This window comes from Hydractinia symbiolongicarpus, chromosome 8 (assembly GCF_029227915.1).
Source record: "Hydractinia symbiolongicarpus strain clone_291-10 chromosome 8, HSymV2.1, whole genome shotgun sequence".
NCBI lineage: Eukaryota > Metazoa > Cnidaria > Hydrozoa > Anthoathecata > Hydractiniidae > Hydractinia > Hydractinia symbiolongicarpus.
In genome coordinates this window covers 19,840,758-19,861,939 of record NC_079882.1, presented here as the reverse complement: position 1 = coordinate 19,861,939, position 21,182 = coordinate 19,840,758, and the positions used below count along the sequence as shown (strand labels likewise).

The 21,182-nt window shown below is 32.5% G+C and overlaps 2 protein-coding genes across 2 annotated transcripts; both read left to right on the top strand.

Moving 5' to 3' along the window:
- The first annotated feature begins 813 nt into the window (after positions 1–813).
- LOC130654079 (TBC1 domain family member 15-like) lies at positions 814–15,636 on the top strand. The gene is made up of 14 exons (XM_057456606.1): positions 814–1,001; positions 4,740–4,838; positions 6,751–6,877; positions 8,294–8,516; positions 8,957–9,065; positions 9,269–9,445; positions 9,532–9,663; positions 10,228–10,331; positions 10,575–10,669; positions 11,034–11,150; positions 12,045–12,245; positions 13,192–13,289; positions 14,300–14,416; positions 15,137–15,636. Exons 1-14 carry the CDS (start codon positions 969–971, stop codon positions 15,530–15,532), a joined length of 2,028 nt encoding a protein of 675 aa, XP_057312589.1. The 5' UTR covers positions 814–968; the 3' UTR covers positions 15,533–15,636.
- Positions 15,637–16,933: 1,297 nt separating this feature from the next.
- Positions 16,934–21,061, top strand: LOC130654084 (hypoxia-inducible factor 1-alpha inhibitor-like). Its single transcript, XM_057456613.1, has 7 exons — positions 16,934–17,102; positions 17,730–17,962; positions 18,207–18,740; positions 18,883–18,989; positions 19,469–19,532; positions 19,640–19,753; positions 20,336–21,061. Exons 2-7 carry the CDS (start codon positions 17,768–17,770, stop codon positions 20,417–20,419), a joined length of 1,098 nt encoding a protein of 365 aa, XP_057312596.1. The 5' UTR covers positions 16,934–17,102; positions 17,730–17,767; the 3' UTR covers positions 20,420–21,061.
- The last annotated feature ends 121 nt before the right edge of the window (positions 21,062–21,182 follow it).

Here is a 21,182-nt window from a genome sequence, read left to right as displayed (position 1 = left end):
TAAAATATGCACATCTGTCTATTTATCTATCACGCAATGCGGTATAAAAAAAACGGGCGAAACCGTGGATTTTCTACAGGCTAACGACTAGTCTAGCTATATTGCTATAACCTTAAAATGCCATAAATGAGATCACCACAAACGAACTAAGCTTCAAATTAAAACTTATATTTTAAAGAAAAATTACTATATTATAATGTAGATGTGATTCCAGTTCAGAAAATGCTCAGGTTATCATTTTTGGGAAAAATTTCGGGAGCTTCGGAGAAGGAGAAAAACTTAAGCCTCAGTTCTTGCCAAGCTTCCTCCTTTTTTTGCCAGCATCTTTCGTGTTTTGATTGTACTCCGGGCAAAACGAAATACTGTCAGCTTATATTTTGGATAATATCAGGACTCGTTTTACACGTACCCCCTCCCCCCTACTTCACAGTCAGCTGCGACACGGTTTTTGAAAATTGAAAACAAAAAAATGGATTCAGATCTTTAAACAAGAATTAATCTCAGTCACACCATTTGTATAGTAAAATCTATCCATATCTATCCATAGCAGTAAAACAGTTGAATAAAAGGAAATATTGCTTATTTTAAATATTTTCATGATCAACACTATATTTCATCTAATACGATAAATGTAAATTATGCTGCACTACGGCGAGCAAAAATATACTTGCACTAATTATTATTTTTAACGTAAAAAGGCTAAAAAGCGTATGTATAATCTCGGGGGGATGGGTGAAGAGACATTATTTTGCGGTTTTCGGAAAAAAATAATAAGTTGCGAACATGGCTCGCATCAGGTAAGAGGATGTGTTTTTCCAGAAATTTATTTCCACCAAGGCCTTTGCATCATACTCCAAAACGAACAGTAGGTGAAAGGGGCATTTGCTGCGCATGAAAAAAAATTACAGGGTCTGTTTTTTTGTTTAAGAAATAATGATGTCATTTTTATTTTGAAGACGCTTTTAACGATGGCGGCTGCCGCTGTGGTTGATACTCAAAAGGTTTGTTTGCTTGAGATTTTCTTAAGATTAACTTTCAAGTTTGTGCAGTCTTGTAGAGAGTTTCTAACAACCTGCAAAATTAAGAATGTTCAAAGAATTACCCCCCCCCAAAAAAAAAAACAACAAAAAACAACAACAAACAAAAAACATGGAGAACTAAAAAATTGTTCTTCATTGTAATTTTTTTAAACGACGCTGCAACTTTTTGTTTTGATTTATAAACTCACAACACAAGTTAGCCAGCTAGTACTTGAATACAAACTAAGCATTTTTAGACAAGTATATACAAAGTAAAATTACAAAATGATTATATCGTTTCATAATTTTGTGGTGTTTAAATGCAGTGATTAGTAATGATTTTAAGTTAATCTTAAAGGAGAGCCTACTCATTAATCGAGATAAACTTCCTCTCAATAAAACCATTACTTCCCTGCCTTTAGAACTATTCGACCATGAAATTTTCTAATATTTTTGATATGCAATTATTTATTAATTGACATGTAATTTAAAAAAAACTTTTTGTACAGGATCATGGGGTATGATGTGTAAAAGCCACCAAGTTTCTAATATGTGTAGGGTCAAATAAGTTTGGGTAAATTTACCATGTTTATACAAAATTAGATTCTCAATTTTTCAACTGTCTCTACAATGGAGGAGGGTGTTACGACAAGCATAGCTATATATCCTAAAAAAAATGGTCTCTTGTTTTGAATTAGCAAAATAACGAGTTTGGTAAATGTTATAATCGTAAGTTGGTGAGTTGGTGAGCCGGTAAGTTGCAAAATTTTCGAATGCTGACATCTGGAAAAATATGCATATGCTCTCTTTGTTGCTCTCCACTGAAGAGTTTAAAATTTTGAGAGATAATTATATCATCATAACAATATATTTTCAGACGTGATCAGCAGAACATGTTTAGTGACAATTATGTCAAAGCGACAAGTTCAAAAAAGTGGTGAAAAAGTTGCGAAAAATTTTTAAATATTTAAAAAAAAATTTCTGTTTTCTTTTCTCTCATTAAAAGTTTATACTGTGATTCCTTCAGTCAGATACAGCGTTTTTTTTATCTCTTCTTTTCATAGTTTTGAATAGCAAGAAACGTATCAGTGATCACCTTTTACCCCTTCGAATTTAAAGATAGTGAGGATTTTCTTCAATATGGCCAATTTTTTCGTTTTTCAGGTCCATTTTCAGTCAGTGCACTTCCATTTGGGGAGAAGAAACTAAAAACGAAATTATTTTGCAAGCACGATATCTGAGGCATTGCATAAATTTGTCCCTTTTGCCTGCAGCCTCAAAAGAAGACATAGGGAGCCTTTCATGTAAAATTGGGTAACATGAACCGTTCGCTGAGATTGCCAAAGTACTTGAAACAGCTTGAACTTTTTCAGTGATCGTTGGCAATTTTTGATGTCACAAATCTTTGACAGCCAATCAGAATCAGTATAATAAACATTATGCTCAAAAAATGTGCTAAAGTATTTTTTGCAATTAAGGATAAAAACAAAATTCATGTTTTCACTTTAAACATTTTTTGCTCACCTTTACTTCTCAATGGCATATGGAGATTAATACAGTACAGTCTGAATGTAATCTGCCGAGTACACGCTAATGTCACACCTTTGTGTGGAGGACGGCATTCGTTTGTCTTTTGTTATAATTAAATCCCTTAAGTTTATATTTGCGTGTTAAAAAACAATGCGCTCGCAAAGAAATATCGGAGCAATTATATTTCTTGTAATAGTGAGATGCATTGTGTAAATGTATTGATAAGCTATTCCCTTAAGTATTAGCGTGAAGTAATTAAATAATAAAAATCTTTCGCAAAGTTTTATAATACATTGCGCGAGAATGTATTGTTGATTTAATTATTTAAAAAGATTCCAGCGCGTTTAATTTAAGAAACATACGAGAAGCATTGTTCACAACTATTAAATGCCGCTTTTCTTTTATAAACATTTTAAATGTTATATTGCTGCTTTTTGATTTTAAACTTTTAAAATGCGATCTAAAAAACATTTCTATCGCCGCTATTCATTTTTAAACTTTTAAAATGCGATCTAAAAAAACATTTCTATCGCCGCTTTTCATTTATAAACTTTTAAAATGCGATCTAAAAAAACATTTCTATTGCCGTTATTCGTTTTTAAACTTCTAAAAAGCGATCTAAAAAAACATTTATATCGTCGCTTTTCGTTTTTAAACTTTTAAAATGCGATCTAAAAAGCATTCTATCGCCGCTATTCCTTTTTTTAACTTTTAAAATGCGATCTAAAAAAACATTTCTATCGTCACTTTTCATTTATAAACTTTTAAAATGCGATCTAAAAAATGCTTAATTACTACAATTAAAAATTTCAAAGCGCAAAATAGATTGCTAAAATTGATCTTGCAACCTATTGTGATTAAACAATCGATCGCGTGGGGTCATTGTTTATCAGCGAGGCAATTATTTTCTTAAAAAAACAAAAGCTCTCGCAATGTTATTGTTCTGTGTAACTATTCATGCCAGTTTCGCGTCCGCGGTAGATTACATTCAGACTGTACTGTAGTCACTTGTAGACTCGGATCGCCAAAGCCCGAGCGACCAAAAATTCCTCTAGTGGATAATCAACCTTTAGCCTTTAGCGCAAAATTTTTTATAACCTGCCACCCACACATATCCCATCAGCCATCAGTCTAGGTCTATTTCAGACTATTCCAGCGAAAAAAACGTGTTAACATGCTAACAATAAAAAATTAATTAATAACCACATGAAAAACGGCAGCCATACTTTTTTTGAACTCACCACTCGAAGATTACCTATACTTCAAAATAACTAGTTGTCAAGGTGGAAAAACAAATACTTGCATGCTCAAAAACTTTTTTTTGTTAGTTGTGCAGCAAGAATTTTTCTTGTACTGTTTTTAAAGTTATACAGCAAGAATTATTATTTGATGTTTCAAAAGTTATATATACAGAATATGTGTTGAAATATATACAAATATATACAGAATATTTGTTTTTTAGAAAGTAATATAGCAAGTTAAGATTGTTTTGTTTGGTAATTTATACAGCAAGCTATTCCCCTCTCACTCATTCCATAATGAATGGCTCCCAAAAAGGTTACACTTTGGTGCGGACCGAGAAAAAAATTGTTAAAATAAAGCTTCTTGATGTCTAAACCCTTTGACTAAAAAAAGTGTTATGTCCATGCAATGCATGTGATCTTAAAAAATAGTAAAATAATTGGTATTGGTAAAATATTGTCGTATTTTATAAACAATATTCAATATTTTTAATGTAAATCAAAGTGAGTGATGCAAAGCGCCCCTTAAATTGTTTTCTGACCTATTGTTTTTCATATTTTCAATATATATATATATTGAGAAAGACTCAAAAAAACTTTTGCACATGTGATGAATCTTCCTCATAATGGTTGAAAATGATTTTGTTCTAGTTTGTTTTAAGTTGTCCGAAAAAAATTAGCTCACTGACTCAAATTCTTTTTTAACTTTGATTCTGACAAAAAAGGACAGTTTTGAACCTCTTTATTTATAGAATTTAAAGGAGAACTTAACAGTTAAAATCTTTAGTACGGCCATACACTATTATCTAGACGGTATATGCTTCAAAAAAACTATTGATTTCTGGGTTCAAGTTTTAAAGAACTTATGGTGATTTTATTGATGGATACTAAAATTACCTTTAGGTTGTTTCATTTTTACCAGAACTCTATTTTTTAACTTTTGTTGTAGGTTCTCTACACACAAGAGGATGTTTTTGTCCACACTGCAGTGACAAGTTCAACCTTATATGATGATATTATTCGAGGACAACTTTGCGTTATTGATAGGGTAAATATTTTGTCTTATTTTGGTCCTGGTATTAACCTGTACATCAGATAGATCAGATTTTAGCTGTGAACAAACTTAATTTAACCATGTCACCTCCATCATCACATAACCCACATTTTTTTGGATTTGTACCAAACATACATAGTATATGGTCACCTATTTAGTCAAATATTTTGTCCGTGATAATTGCTAGTGTGTGTACTAAATTCTTTTGGACAGGTTTTCAAAGGAAAAATAATTCTTTTCTCACTTCCTGACTACAAATATCATTATTATATACCTGTCAACTCTTTTTATATACAGTAAATCTAAATGTTCCATAAAACTATGCAATAACTGACGCGGTATTCCATGCTTGTTTTGGTAATTTCAATTTGCTATGCAATGACTTCCGTAAAAGGTTCGAATCATCAAATCGAATTGTTTACTCCCTTCCATGGGCCTTTTATTTGGCAAAAATGCAATAGAAAAATAAAAAATGTCTGACAAAAAAGCGAGATGTTAGGTATATATAATAAAGCATATATTGCGTGCCTGTTTGTCGAATATCAGATTTATCCACTCTGTGGAATACTGCTCACCTCGAATAGATAATTATTGATATTCAAGGAACGGTCCTGCAAAATCTGCTTAATATACAACATATAAACTATGTAATTTGAACTAGAGTCAAAAATAGCGAATATCAATGTGTAACTTGTGAAAACTTAAAAAGATAAAGAAATATAGCATTTCAAAAAAGCAACCATCAATTTGTTGGTGGTATAAGCACAGACACAACATCAATGCTGAACATTAAAGATCTTTCAATGACAATAAAACCTTTAAAACCTATATTTTAAATATTCAAAAATGTTTTTGACAGTGTTTAAAAATCTAATGTTGGAAAAAAATTTTTTTTGCTAGCATGTACAAATTACACAAACAAACAAAGTTAGCCAACATTAAAGGGAACCCGAGGTATAAAATGATGTTGGCCTTTGCTGTTGTATTGTTTCAGCAATCACTTCTCAACCATTGAGGCAGAGATCCGAAGATCAACTATACAAAGTTAGTTTTGATGTGGAAAAGATACACTCTATCAGGAGATCTGATCCACGACTCAATAACTTGGGATCTGCAACTTGGTTTGCAATCAAATTTTGTGGGTAAGCTTGTATAACCCCTATATGTTTACTCACAAAATTTGATTGTAAACCAACATGCAGATCCCAAGTTATGAGTTTGTCAGCAAAAAATCAAGAGGACTGGGACGAGCAAGCGTGTGTCCATTTGGCAAAAAAAATATGTTAATCAATTAACCTTTATAATATCTATGCATTGATAAAGTTTGAATGCACACCCCTTAACATGTCTAAAATTACTGATGAAAGAAAATGTCTAAATTTGTTATTACGGAAATATGACATCATAATTCATGCAGCATAATTAAATCTGAAATTCTTTAAATGTGAATATTTTTAAAAAAATTTAAAAAGACTTGTTAGCTAACTTTTTAAGCTCTATATATAAGTCTAACATCATTTTATACCTCGGGTTCTCTTTAATAAGCATATTGTAGGCATATTTTGAGGCTGAAATAGAATATTGAGGTTGAGACTTAATAATACACCATGTTTATAAAGATTATATACCAGAAAACAAACAATTTTTTCTATACCAGCCTCTTATTATTGAGTTTAACAAAAGAATAACAAAAGAGATTCCTGTAAGAAAGATACCAGGAACAAAGGACCTGTGCAGTAGTTCAGTATACAAGTCAGAGTCAAACAACAAAGATACTTATATTCTGCAGGCTTAGTCAAGGAATTACTAGAATTTACTGTGTTGGAAAATAGATTAATTATTTCTGTATTTGTTGTCATGATACAATATAATCGTTTTTGCCTGAAAAAGTTTATTTTTGGTTTAGGCAGATGGCATCTTTGTTGACTGGCAACCATTATCAGATTTAACCCCAGAACTGGAGTTTGAAGTGCACTCTTTATTTTCTGGTCCACATGAATATGGAGTAGTGACGACACAGGAAAAAAATCCAGGTATATCTATAAAAATAATTATTTTATCAGTAATATTCTTTGTTCAAATTTTTTAGGGAAATCTTCAAGGAAGTATTAAGCCCAAAAGATTTGTCACCCAGGCCACAAAAGTCTTATCACACAAGAAATGGTGTCCAGATATGTGATGAAATGCTACTCTCATCATCAGTTTTCATTGACCCTTTCACTTGTTACACATAGTTCTTTATACAGTTTAAATAGATGCAAAATGAGCTTTCCATCCTCATGTTGCATGTAATAAGGCAATGTGTTAAATCTTTAAAATTAAAGAAGAACAGTCTTAAATAAAATGCAAAAACTTCGCTGGCATCTCCGCATATGTAACTATTCCTGTCTTACCACACCATTTCATTGCCTACAATATTAAATATTGATATAATGTTTATACACTCAATTAGATTGGGGATAAAACAGTAATTTATATTTATATCCCTGTTATGGTTTTATCTTGTGGACTGACATAAGAGATGAAATTAAAACCTACTTCTGGTGAATACACAAGCTGAGCCTTTGAAAGTTGTCTAGGAATCAAGATTGAGATTTCCTCTTTAAATTTTGTCATTTTGGCAAAAAAAATAATGTTAATCAATATAGTGAATATCTTGAAAACGAAAAGAGCTTTTTTAAAAGATTTAAAGACTGCTCACCAACTTTTTAAGCTCTATAATATATAAGTCCAGCATCATTTTATACCTTGGGTACCCTTTAATTTGTGCCCTTGCAGTAGTAAAGAAATTGTTGTTAGGTATGAACATTCTATAGATCATGCTCTGCATAAACTTGTTGCCCAATGTTGGACATGCAAATCATTTTTGCTTCTTTTATTGTAAAAGCTTTATTCAGCACCCCCTTGGAATAAGCATCCAACATGAAAGTATTTTTAAAACACAAGACCCTCTTAATTAATTATTCCACAACCTTTGAATTTTAGTACCAAGAGTCTTTCAACACATCTTTTCTTTACCATTCTAGCAACTAGAAAAACCTGCATAAAGTTTATCACTAGTACTGCCACCTTCAAGAAAGTAAAATGTGACTTAAGAAAGTGAATAGTACAATAACAGTCCAATATATTCTTCCTTAATGTGATAAAACTGTCACATGATCATAACAACCAATTTTATAATATACATCAAAATGCCTAAATGAGAAAATAAATATCATTTTTTTTGAGTTATAAAGCAGAAAATATTTTTTATACCATAAGCTTAAAAATACCTATATTTATTCACTATTATGTAGTGATGTGTGCACTTAAAATAAAAAAAATAAAAGTAGCGCATAGAAAATTAAAATGAAATTTTACCTACCAATTGCTTACAGCTTATTGTGATGAGAAAGTTGTGATGTTTCAGGCAATTGGCTTTATTGTGTTTTGTTGTTGTATTGTTTCAGCAATCACTTCTCAACCATTGAGGCAGCGATCCAAAGATCAACCATACAAAGTTAGTTTTGATGTGGAAAAGATACACTCTATCAGGAGATCTGATCCGCGCTTGGCTTGGTCTTATATTGTCTTTATTTTGAAAGATGGCTCTACACAACCAGCTCTGCATTTTCATGGTGGAGGGATTAAAAACTTGATATCGACTTTGCAAAGATATATATGGCTGACTAGGTATTTTTTGTCAAATATTTTTGAGAGATGTGATTTGTGTCTTTTGTTTATGAGCTATATAAAGATGAAACGAGATGTGAAAGTTTTTCTCAGATGCTTTAACAGTTTTGCTGCCTAATTTTAAAACACTTTGATAAATTGTTTAAAAAGTAATGTTTTGGTCACAACCAGGCTTAATATTTGAAAAAACTTATCAAAAACTTGTGAACTGGACAGAGCACAAAGTTTTATATATTTCCTTGAAGGTAGGGGCCTTGTGTGTTGTAACTTTCGCCATTTAGTGCACGTAAAAGAAAGACAACCTTTTATTTTAATTTTTTGAAGTGTCATTTGGTGTAAGGTGCAGCTGTTTTCATTATTATTAGCTTTTTTTAGCAGGACATGGAAGCAAAACATGGAAGCAAAATTAATTTCTTTCACAAGATTATGTTCTTATTTAGATCACCAGATAATCACAGATTATACGTTGTGCAAGAAAAAGACACTGCCATGGAATCTGCAGTAAATCAATTTGAATTATTCGTAGAGAAGCCAGGCGATACTGTTTCGGTATGTAACCTTCCTGAAGTTTGAAGAAATTTGCTTAAATTACTGTAATGTTGTACCAAAAAAATTTCAACAAATGGGCATGAATTAGGAATTCCGTTTGAACATTGAATTTCTGAGGAAGGTATGGAAAAGACTAGATTAGACCTTTGGAAAGAAAAAAATTTTCTGCATGTTACAATAATCTAAGTACCTTTATGTTATAGAAACTCTTAAACAACACATATTATGGTACACTGAGTAGATTTTCAAAAGTTACTCAGTATGTCATGGAAAGTATGGGTCAAAATGATCTCATAGAAAAAAGACCAAATAGAGAAAGCACAAGGAAGCAGAATGATAGTGTTGAAGAAGGCGACTATGAATTCTTAGCTCATGATGAGGTAAATAAAATCTCTAATAGACATATTTGATGCCAACCATTTTCCGAGTTATATCTCATCTTGCCTTGCTAAAACTTATATCTTAGCTAGATGTTCTTGGACCTATCATTCCTGCCGCTAGAGGTAATCCATTACAACCAGAAGAATGGTGTGCATTTATGAATGATGATGGACAAATATTTGACGTAGCTCACTTGAAGGAGAGAATTTTTCGAGGAGTATGCTTATTATGTTTATTTCATATTTAAATTTTAAAACATCAATTTCATATAAACAGGCAACAAAGATAAAAAATAGCAAGCATTTATATTTATAGTTTTTTTCTAAAAACACAAGGTTTAAGAGCAAATAAGATCATATTTCATCCTTTTTCTCATATAGCTAGTAATACTTGCGATGTAGTAGTCAGTCAGACAAAAACCTTTAAAAACGTTACAAAGTATCATCTAAAACGAAAATCCATAGTAAAAACTTTACTGCAAGTGTTTTCATGAGGAAAATAAGTTGTGCTTATTCTTCATACACTCTCTATAACAACGCAGTTAACCATGTGATTAAACATGTCACCAGAGTTTAGAATTAAATTAAAATCGCACGCTAAACTTGCTGACAACCCAGGGTTGTTAAAGTTGAGAAAACTGAATGATAGAACTCTGGATCATGCCTTAATTGAACCATGCTGTGTAAACACAGATGGAACTAACACAAAAATTGAGACACTCTTTTTTTGGTGCTCATTTCTATAATTTTAAGAACTTATTTTTTTTCTTCAAATCTTTCAGGGTATTCATGCTGATATTAAGCGAGAAGCATGGAAATTTCTTCTTGGTTATTATAAGTTTGATTCAACGTATGCTGAGAGAGCTGAAACTAAAGCTGAAAAAGCGTATGTCCGATTTTTGATTTCTGATTACCTACTAGCACTGTAAATGTCCTGACATAAATTAAATTTTTGGTGCAAATTTATAAGTACATTTTGACGAAATGGAAAAGTTCCTTTTTTATTGGTATTAAAATTTTAGAAGAAAATTTTTTTCTTTTGAACACCACACCATGAACTTCATAATTATGTTCAAGGTATCGTCTAAGCGAAACGAGTATAAAAATTACTTTCTGTCATTCAAAACAGGCGGTTGTATGAAGTGATGAAGCTCCAATGGATGTCCATCACCCCACAGCAAGAATCAAGATTCACAGATTTCGCAAATAAAAAGCATTTAGTTGGTAAGTTTGTTTGAAAGCCTCAGGTTTTTTCGTCGGTTTATTGACAGGGTTTACATCGAGCCTACAAAACCTGAGAAAATAGAAAATTAGGAGGTAGACTATCTCATGGAGAAAAATCTCCCCTAACATTCTCAGTTAAATGAACAACTCATGATTAAGAACTAAGTACCAATATTGCTACTGTATTTTTTGTCTCGTTATTCTATCCACTTAATGTCAGTTACTGTAATGTAGAATAATTTAAAGGGTTTGGGTCCTACAATACAGTAGTGATTTATGTAAAAATATATACCCTGAATTAGTAAATTTATTAATTTTATCAAGGGAATCAGTGAATTGCAAAAGAATTCACTTTATTATTTAGATAAAGACACTTTGCGAACAGACCGTAAAAAGCAATTTTACAGTGGAGAAGATAATTTGAATGTGAAAAAGCTCTTTAATGTCTTGATGACATATTGTATGTACAATTTTGATTTAGGTAAGTTTTTTTCCGATCAATTTCAATGTAGTGCTTATTTTAAAAAAGGATTAAGTACTTAAGGGAAAAACTGTTTGTGAGAGAAGAGATCACAGAAGAAAAAAGATGGTGGAATTGAAGATTGCGAATTGGACCTTGAAAATTGTGCAAAATGTGGATTAAAATTTTTTATTCAAATTATGGAATTAAAAATCCTAAAATAGTAACCTTGAGTACACTATCGCTGCGCTTATATATCATTAATGTTTAAAGTGAACTTTATATTGAACTTATAGAGAAATAATAAGAACCAGACGAACATAAGACAAAGTGAAACATAAAAGAATGCCAATTTTCCTTGTTTAAAAAATACGGAATTTAAGTTTACAAAATAAGGCACGCAAGCATTAATTAAAGAGTTGGATAGCTTTGAGTTTTTTGCATTTTCTACTTATAATAATTATCTGCTTTTGACAGTTTGTTGTACTATCCAATCAAAAAAATTTTAATGCACATATTTAATTTAGAAATCAGGCAGAGTTTTGATTAGGACATTTAAGGAAAATTTTAGGAGGTCAGAAAAATCAGAATTAAAGTGTGAGACTGCACTCTGTTATAAATTTAGTAAGCCATACTGTATATGGATGGTCAGTTAAGATTGCAATGAAACAAATAAATAGTTTGATCTGGTTAACTACCAGAACAATAACAACTGGTTTGCACTCTAATGTTCAAGATTATATGTCAACAAAGCATCTCTACTTATTTCACAGGTCGATTAAATTTCTGCAACTGCATCTCTTTATTTTGTTTAAAAAAGGAAGACACACTGATAGATTGAGCCTGCTACCCACTCTTTTATATGCGCCATTATTATTATGTAAGAAAGTGTTACTTTTTTAAACTCTTATGCAGGGTATGTACAAGGTATGAGTGATCTTCTTTCACCCATATTAATGCTGATGGAGGACGAAGTGGATTCTTTCTGGTGTTTTGTCGGTCTAATGGAGATCGAAGAAAGGAATTTTGAAATGACGCAACACCTCATGAAACTACAGTTGGAAAATCTGGGGAAGTTAGTGCAGTATCTTTACCCTCGATTTTGGAATTATCTGAGTGAGTATAATACTGATTTTTATATCGAAGATAGTTTTTTAAGTTATTAAGAAGTAATGGTGAAAACCATGAACAGCTGTACTGATACCATGTGGCCGACTGAACTGGCATTGGGCCGATATCATAACTCGATCAGTTGACCTACTACTGAGCGAAATTACATGTATTCAGGACACTTTTTAGTGCCCGGATTTTTCGTCACTTGTCAATAAAACATCAAAAAGACAACACGTGCTTCGGTCATTTTTCAAATATCAAGATTTTACAAGGATTTCCAGCCTGGGTTAAAAGGATATTTGTGCAAATATCTCAAACAAAGTAGTTTTTCGTTTCTCTAGAACATATCTTTTTTGATTTCAGCCTTTTTTAATTCATTTTCTTTCGCTTTTGCAAATAAATGCCGACGTGATATGATACCTGCATTCTTTGTTAACACCTAAGCTTGCCGTTGGCTATTGCTAAACGTCCACGTGAATGAGAAAAGCTAGAGTTATGTTGCTTTTGGCTTCTACTAAAGTTTACTGACTAAAATCAATATTAAAGCATCGAAGCACATCATCACTTTTGCCCCTGTTAGAAATTTTATGTATATGTAAGCAATTTTAAACCTGTTTCTGACCTGATATATTTACTGGAATTCTTTCATGTAATCAATCCTGAAGAACACTCGACCTTAATACATACGTCACTTATTTATACTTCATCATATGAGTGCCTTGAGTCTGTTTTTGTAGAGAAATATCCATTTAACAGTTGGACAGAGAATGTACACTGTCTTGTGTTGCAAAAAAGAAAATTGTGTTATATCTACTCTTCTTTTCTCCAAGGTGTAATTATTGCGTCCGAAAAAAGCCATCAACCCCGTGCATCACAGACAGATAGTTTTAAAAGGATTTTTTAAGATCGGGGTAGGGATGTAAAATGATGTCATAATCTTCTTTTTTAGAAACGCACGAATCCGACAATTTATATTTTTGTTTCCGCTGGGTTCTCATCACGTTTAAACGAGAGTTTTCCACTGATGACTTAATGACTTTATGGGAGGTATATATAGAATCTAACTTTCGTTTTTAGCGAATATGAAAAGCAGTGCCAAATCCAGATAAGTTAAGATAGTGTGGTTTAGTCTTAATCAATTAGATACTCAATTATTTTGTTTGTGGTATAAACAAGATTCTACGCCCTCGCTTATTCAGCAATAATGGAAGGAATCTGTTATTTGCGTGTAGACACGTCAATATTTGCTGTTTTTTCTGTTGTTTTGTTGTTTTCAAATTTCAAGGGTTGCATGTCTGGCACGAAGTGACGATTTGTGATATCACTTTTTAAAATAAACATCCGAAGTAATGAGGTTTCTCACTCACTTCTGTATGATTCTTAGTTTGACTTTTTTCATGCGGACCCAGTAGCGAAAAATTTATTAAACTGTCTTAGCAGTTTACTTTACCGTGAAGGTCAGTGTGAAACTTTTATTTCTGGTGTGAAGCACACCTAAGAGTGTACCAAAACTATAAATGTTTTCATACGTAGAGTTACAAAACATTACATTTAGATAACCTTGTAAAATCACATGATGACCTATTTTTTTTTCTACAGTGCAAATTATATCGTAATTGCACTCTGCGCAGTGCAATTATTTCTTAATTGCACTCTAGAATCTTAACAGCACTCTTTAAGGAGCGCCGATAATTTAAGAAATATGTCATTTAATAACTGCACAATTGTTTCATTGACAACCACTTCCCAAGAACCAAAAAAAAAGAAAAAGAAAAAAAGACTGATCATTTATTCTTCCTCAGAAGAGGAATGAAGAAAACAAACTTTGTATATGTTTACTTGTCGTTTAAAATAATTACTGTTGCTTTTGGATTCATACCCATAAATATTATTTTCTCGCGTTTTATGATAAGTCAAAAAAAGAAATCTTTACAATTAATCGAACTAATTATAAATCGGGTAATAAAAAAATCAAAACATTAAAATTGACATTCTGTGCTACTCTTGTTTCAACTTTGTGTATTCCCCTTCTCGATTTGTTTTTTTTTTCTTGACAGGTACTGTGGACGCAGAATTTGACACCCCATTTTAAACTCTTCGTTTGTCTTGCAATATTGGAGAAAGAAAAGGACTTGATGATGAAAAAGAATTATGGTTTTAACGAAATTTTGAAGGTAAAACTAGATACTGAAAAACGTAAATTATTGACGCAGATGCGAATCAAATCAAAATTTAAATTTTTACAAATTAATTGTGTATTTGCGACAGAATTGTTTGGCTTGTTTACTAAGTTTCGCGCCTGGATTTACGACATGTACCAGTGCGAAATTCGCAAAAATCGAAAAATGAAGTTTTTTTCTGCCTACTATAATCTCCGTCCATAAAGACAGTCCATGTAAAAAGAAAGCACTTTTGTGATTCTTCTAATTCAATTGAAATATATTTATGTGTGGGTGCATATAAGTATAAGCTTTTCCTATTACCTTAACAAATTCAAAAAAATAACAAATAAGGAGATTCACAGTTCTTTGTTCTAGCAACGTTGAGAAAACATATTTAATCTCCTTTGATTTGTTAAGCATCATGCGAAGTATCAGACGAGAGTGAAGTGGTTTTGCTAAGACTAAACTTTTCTCCTTGTTGACAATTACTAGAATCAAACACGTACAGCTCGAATTACTTTCAATGACTGACTGTATTACTTCTTGAGAGTAGCCATTGTTTGTCAGGAAACGGCTTAAAAAAATGTTACTCTTGTATTGTTTTTATATGAAATTGCATGTGTCGTGTTTTGTTTGCAGTTATTAATTTTCTGTTCGAAGGTCAAATTTCTTTCGAAAAAAAAAGACTGTTGACGAAGTTGTTGTACGCAAATTTTTCTATTTCCTGTTTAGCACATAAATGATTTGATGCATAACATCGACCTTCAGTTTGTGTTGTCTAGAGCTGAATCGATTTGTTTGAAATTGCAAAATACAGAAGACGTCCCAGAGGATCTCAAAGACATGATCTTTTCTATGTCAATAAAACCTAAGAAAGATATTGATCAATCATCTGATGACAGTGATAAACTTGACCAATCAGAGTCAATCGAGGACAATGTAGTATCTGTTGAGACAATGGAAGTTTCATCCAATGGGAAAGAGACTGAGACTCTTCTTCATAATGCATCAGGTGAAAGGCAGATAGATAACTGCGCCAGTACGAGGCCTTCAGATGACGCCGTCAGTAGTAGGCCTTCAGATGACGCCGTCGTCGAGCTAAAAGAGAGTACGAAATCTGTTTTTTGACAAAATGAGGAATAAAATAAGTTTTAATGTACAGTAATTTCTATATTCTACACTATTTATACAAATTTTAATCCTATATCTAAAAGTATATTTGATTCGGGTTAGTATGTTTAACTAAGGTTTAACGTCGTGACTCTCTTCATGTTAACATGGTCTGCAAAGTTTAGACCGGCCACGAATTTTGGTTAGTTGACGTGTTAGAATTTTTTTTCTCTCCCAGTACTCTAAAAAATGACGTCGATGCAATTGGAAATGATTATCTGACTACTTAAGGCTAGTTTACATTAAAGCATTTTTTGGAAGCAGGTCCCTAGTTCTGTATGAACATATTAAGCACCGACGCCCCAAAGTCGGATCTCCTTTTATCGGCTTTAAGCGCGCGATTGCAAAGCGCACTGAGCAGACTATTGTGCGCTTGTGATGTGGTTGTAGTTATTAAAAAGGTAGAGAGAATTATTAAAAATCAAACGATTTGGTGTGAGAAAATTTTACACACAAAGAGAGACCAGGTTGTGCTCGTAATTAATCGTTTTAAATTTTCACATTGTTCCATTTTAACTTTATTACACGTGCACCACTTTAACATGAAATCTTTAAACATGGAAAATATCGTGTTCGCTGAATATGGTACTGGCTCTGATGAAACCCGGCCTTTATATACGCCCACGTTTTGGTTGTTGATTTCAACTTTCAGTTTCTTTTGTAAATATAGTTATACTAAGTGTCTTGGTCCCTTCGAATTAGAATTTTTCAGATGTGAAGATTTATAACAATAATTAATTAGTAATACAAATAAAATCCAATATTATTTTTGTGTGTATATATGCATAAATTTTATTGTCGATCAAATACGAGTTTAAATAACTCCTTGAAAATTATGTTGATTCTTAGTGGAGGTATTTTATAATCTTTTTTACTAATCTAAATTTAATTTATTGCGGATGGAATTAATTTGCGGTAATAAAAACCATTAGTTCGCCGTTAATTGTCGATGGGCTTTTTTCAAAAACGAAATTGTACCTAAACCTTAATTCGTTCATTCGATAATTAATGCTTTTTTAAATTTCTAGAAAAAATCTGTCATGGTTAGTTAAATATATATCACTCAAGGAATGAAGTAGAGTTTAAAAGATATTATATGTTTTTGTTTTTTACTAATATCGTAGTTTACCAAATATGCAGAAATAATTTTACCACAAAAACAAGTTTTGATGTTTTGTCACGTGTTTCAGCTGTTCTTGTTTGTCACATGGTTTTGCCATACAATGAAATTAACACAAGAAAAAATAAATTGCTTTGATTTATGTTATTTCATAAAGTACTTTTGAAAATAAGATTTTGACAAGTAAGAAATTGACTTGAGGTGGGTTTTCACTTAAACGAAAATAGCCTACCTTTAAGTTATCACATTTTTAAAAATATTTTATGTGATGTGACTCTAGCTTTAATTTTTTAATTGTTGTTGTTTTTGAGTGAATGACGTTTTGTTTTGTTTGCAGAATATAGAAAAAGAAACGTATATTATAAAAATCAAAAGTGAATGAAAGTTGCATGGAGCGACGGTTATTTGGTAAGAATTGTGTTTTGTTTAAATTTTGTTGAAACATACAATGCGTTGCGCGCATATTTCGTTGCAGCAAAGAATTAATTGACATTGCATTGTTTGATTGTGCAATTCTTTGCTTCCATTTACATTGTGTTCGCTATATATTTGAGTAGCAGATTAACTTGCATTTCTAAAGATATCGATTGTGTAAATACACGAGTACGATTTCAGATTCGAAGGATGAAAAGTTTTTACGATGGTTTTACGAAAAGTTGCTGAAAAAATGTATACTTAATGTTCTAAATATCAGTTTTAAATTAAAATTGTGGTTTCCTTTTTGATATACACAAAGCAAGCGTACATAATTATTGTACATAACAAAATATCAAAGTTATACACGCCCATTTGTCTTTAGAGGTTAACAAGAGAATGTCTCACCGCAAAATTTCTTAAATTGTTGTTTTTCCGTTTATTTTGTGTGATTTATAGTCGGTTTCTAATAGCATAAAAAGTGTTGAACAACTGTTGTACAGCAAAGTGGCCAAAGATGTTGATAGATAGAATTCATTCTATATTTACAACAACAACTGTTGCACAACAATTACGGGCTTTATTGGAAACCTACCTGCATCAAACTTTGATTTATACCAGGTGGAGCATGAAGAGGACTGGTAACTACAGTAGTAGCTATGGCAACTAACGGGATCACGGTGAATGGTTTGAAAATGAATGTGGCGGGAAAACGGACTGGTTTAAATGAGGCGGGAAATTATTTTACCGATCATGATGGCCGTCACTATAAAAGATACGATTTTATAGAAACTACAGACATTCCAAGACTTGATTTTCGCGATGCAGAGGCAGATAAATTGATTGCAAGACAGGTAGGCGTGTTTGTCGTAATGTTAAGCATTTCCTAGGTCTTGATTTAATTGTAGGTTCGTCACCGATATCAAATATCACCGATATCAAGTCCTGTTAAATATGGATTTGAAATAAAAACGTCGTGTAGAAAATTGGTACAGAAAGTTTTATTTCGCATTTTTTTTCCAAAAACACCACTCCTTAGCTGGTTTTTAACTTTTCTAGGACTTCCTTTCTCAAACTTTGCATGTTTTTTTTGTTTAGCAACCTGTTATTCTAACTGGTACCGGACTTACTGAACCAGCCAATAAGTGGACACTAGATTATCTCATAGAAAATGTTGGAAGCGACAAGAAAACGGTTTTCTCGTCGAAAACAGATAAATTTATGTATTTCAACGACAAACGCGCTGATGAAGAATTCATACCTCCAACAAAACAACTCGAAATGACTTTCCCTGAATTCGCAAGGAAGTTTCGTTCGTGGAAACCTGGTGACGAGCGGTTGTACTATCAACAAATGTTGACTGACACAGTGAGTGTGAATCTTATGAATGATTTTAAGAAGTTTCATTGGTCTTGGCTAGATCACCAGCAGAAGGAGTTTGGTTGGGGAGATTTGACTTCGAATTTACTTTTGATCGGCATGCCGGGTAATATAACACCTGTGCATTACGACGAACAGCAAAACTTTTTCGCGCAAGTGCATGGCTACAAGAGAGTGTTACTGTTCCATCCTAAATATTTCCGATGTTTGTATCCTTATCCGTACCATCATCCATGCGACAGACAGAGTCAGGTGTGTATAAAATGATACATTGACGTGCTAGACCTACCCACTCAGTCTGAAAAAATGTTCTTATGTTTTAGTAATGGAAATAATAAATAGCGCTATACCCTACCATTCGTAGGTTTAATGTCGTGTTCTTCTTTCTATTTAGGTTGATTTTGAGCATCCTGACTTTGATCGATTTCCATTGCTAAAGCATGCGAAAGGTATGGAAGCTGTTGTGGGACCTGGCGATGTACTTTATATACCCATGTATTGGTATGAAATTATTATATTTTTTTGTTCGTTTAAGCTTGAAAATTTACGTGCTTCGCGCTTGTGCGTCCAACTAATAATAAAGACTTTCTAGTTTATTGTATGTCGATCGTAATAAACATTAAAAATACTTTCAATGATCGAACAGGTGTACAGTTTTCAGGGTTAAAATTAATATTTCAAATTTTGAATGCCTTATTCTTTTCTTTTTTTTTTTCGTTTTCACCCTATCGTCGTAAATACATCTTCCTGTTTTTGTGTTCTTACATCGTCTCCTACATCTTGCGTTCTCTATATTGTTAATGGTGGAAAAGGAGAAAATGTGCGCAGGGAGGAGGGATATTCCGCAAAAAAAAAAAAGCTCAATATTGGTAATTCGTAGCCATTTGGCATATGCACATAAAAGTTTATATAGTTTATTTGCGTAGAAATTAGTACGCGCGAAAATTACCGCGAATTAGGTATTTGGAACTTCTTCTTAGGTGGCATTACATAGAGTCCACTCTCGACTCCGAATTAACAACATCTATCAATTTTTGGTATATGGTATGTAGTGTTCACATTCTGTATTACAATTTCTTCTTCTGTACACCTGAAAGTTCTATAACATATACAAGGCCGTTTTCTTCAACAGATAATTCCCCTTTTTTTAGTGCACAAATTTGTCACTGAAGGATATCACCTTCCCTTTAAATTGGCAGCAAAAGACGACAATGACTCGTAACGTCGAAAAAATGTTGGGCGAGGCTTTAGGTACTCCAAGCGAGGTAAGCTTTCGACTTTTTTATTGGTGATTTTTTCTGATTAATTAAAAAGTTACGCCATGAATGTCTATTCCCAACACTTAGTAACAGCTCATTCTAGCGTTATATTAAACCAGTCGTTAGCCCCGTGAGATTTGTTATTTGGACCAAAAATGCTACGTGCATTCTTAATTAAGTAGGCCTGCTAATTTTGAATTTGAAACTCGAACTAAGTGCTCTTATTTTTGTAAGACTTTACCTGCACTAAAAGCAGACATTTCGCAAGATCTCTTTTCGCGCCAACCGAATTAAAAAAGGTGAAATTTTGCGGCATCAAGTATCGCGATTCCGCTATTTACTCTTCATAACCTAATTGTAGGTGCGGGTGACTTATTAAGGGGAGGGGGCGGGTGTTACTAAATTGAAATGGTTCCCCCCCCCACCTCTCCTACAGTTAGGTTACGAAGAGTATTTTAACATTCGCGGGGTAGTTAGGTGTGAAGGTTTAATCTTGGCAATGCGGGTTATCCACGTGCGTAGATAACGACTCCATTTGCTAAAACGAACCGATGAAAGTCTGTTTTTACTTTTGTATTTTGCATTCAGATTGGTCCTTTTCTGAACGCTTTGGTATCCGGTCGTTATCCTGCATTACAAGAAGAAGGTATCGATTTTGACAACGATGTTTAAATGATGTTAGTGTGGAACGCTATAACTTAGGCAAGTGTTGAACGCTCCTTCAAAGTTGAAAGAAGTCATTTTGATGATTTAGTTAAATTTGATATTTTCTGTAATAAATTTTAATTAAAAACCATAATTTTTTTTAAAGAATTATTTGATTCCATAAAAAGGGGCTTGTTTCGAAATTTTTATTTGTCTCTATGATAGTTATAATACGTCATCAAAAATAGCAAATTCGCGAAGTCAAAAACTCTGACAAAATGATTTTCGGTCTTTGTGAAAATTAAAAAAAGCGCGAAAATCTCATTATTTCATTAAAAATTTTTAGCATGTTTTTAAGGCACTGATGTATTTATAACCGAAGCTAGAATGTATAATTTGTAAACGAGAAATATTATTATAAAACTTTGTTTTTGACTGCTTCATGTTCCGTAATGTTAGAAAAGAAGCCATGTTTGATCCTCAAGCTTGTTAAAGCGCAATATTCTTTTGGTGTAGTTAACGATTCGAAACTATCTAAAGTAGATACTATCTTATCATTCTTAAACCTGAAACTATAACAACATATTTACAATTTTACAAAAAGAACTAAATTTATATTTTGGTATTTTCACCAAACAATAGTGGTTTTGAATTATAGGAAAGTCTGTACTCGTTTTTGTCATAATCCGAAGGTTTCGGAATGTATTTCCTAGATGTTATGCTACCTTCGTTGGTGTGTTGAACCCGATTAAACCCGAACGGATCGATAAAATCTTCCAATTTCTTTCCA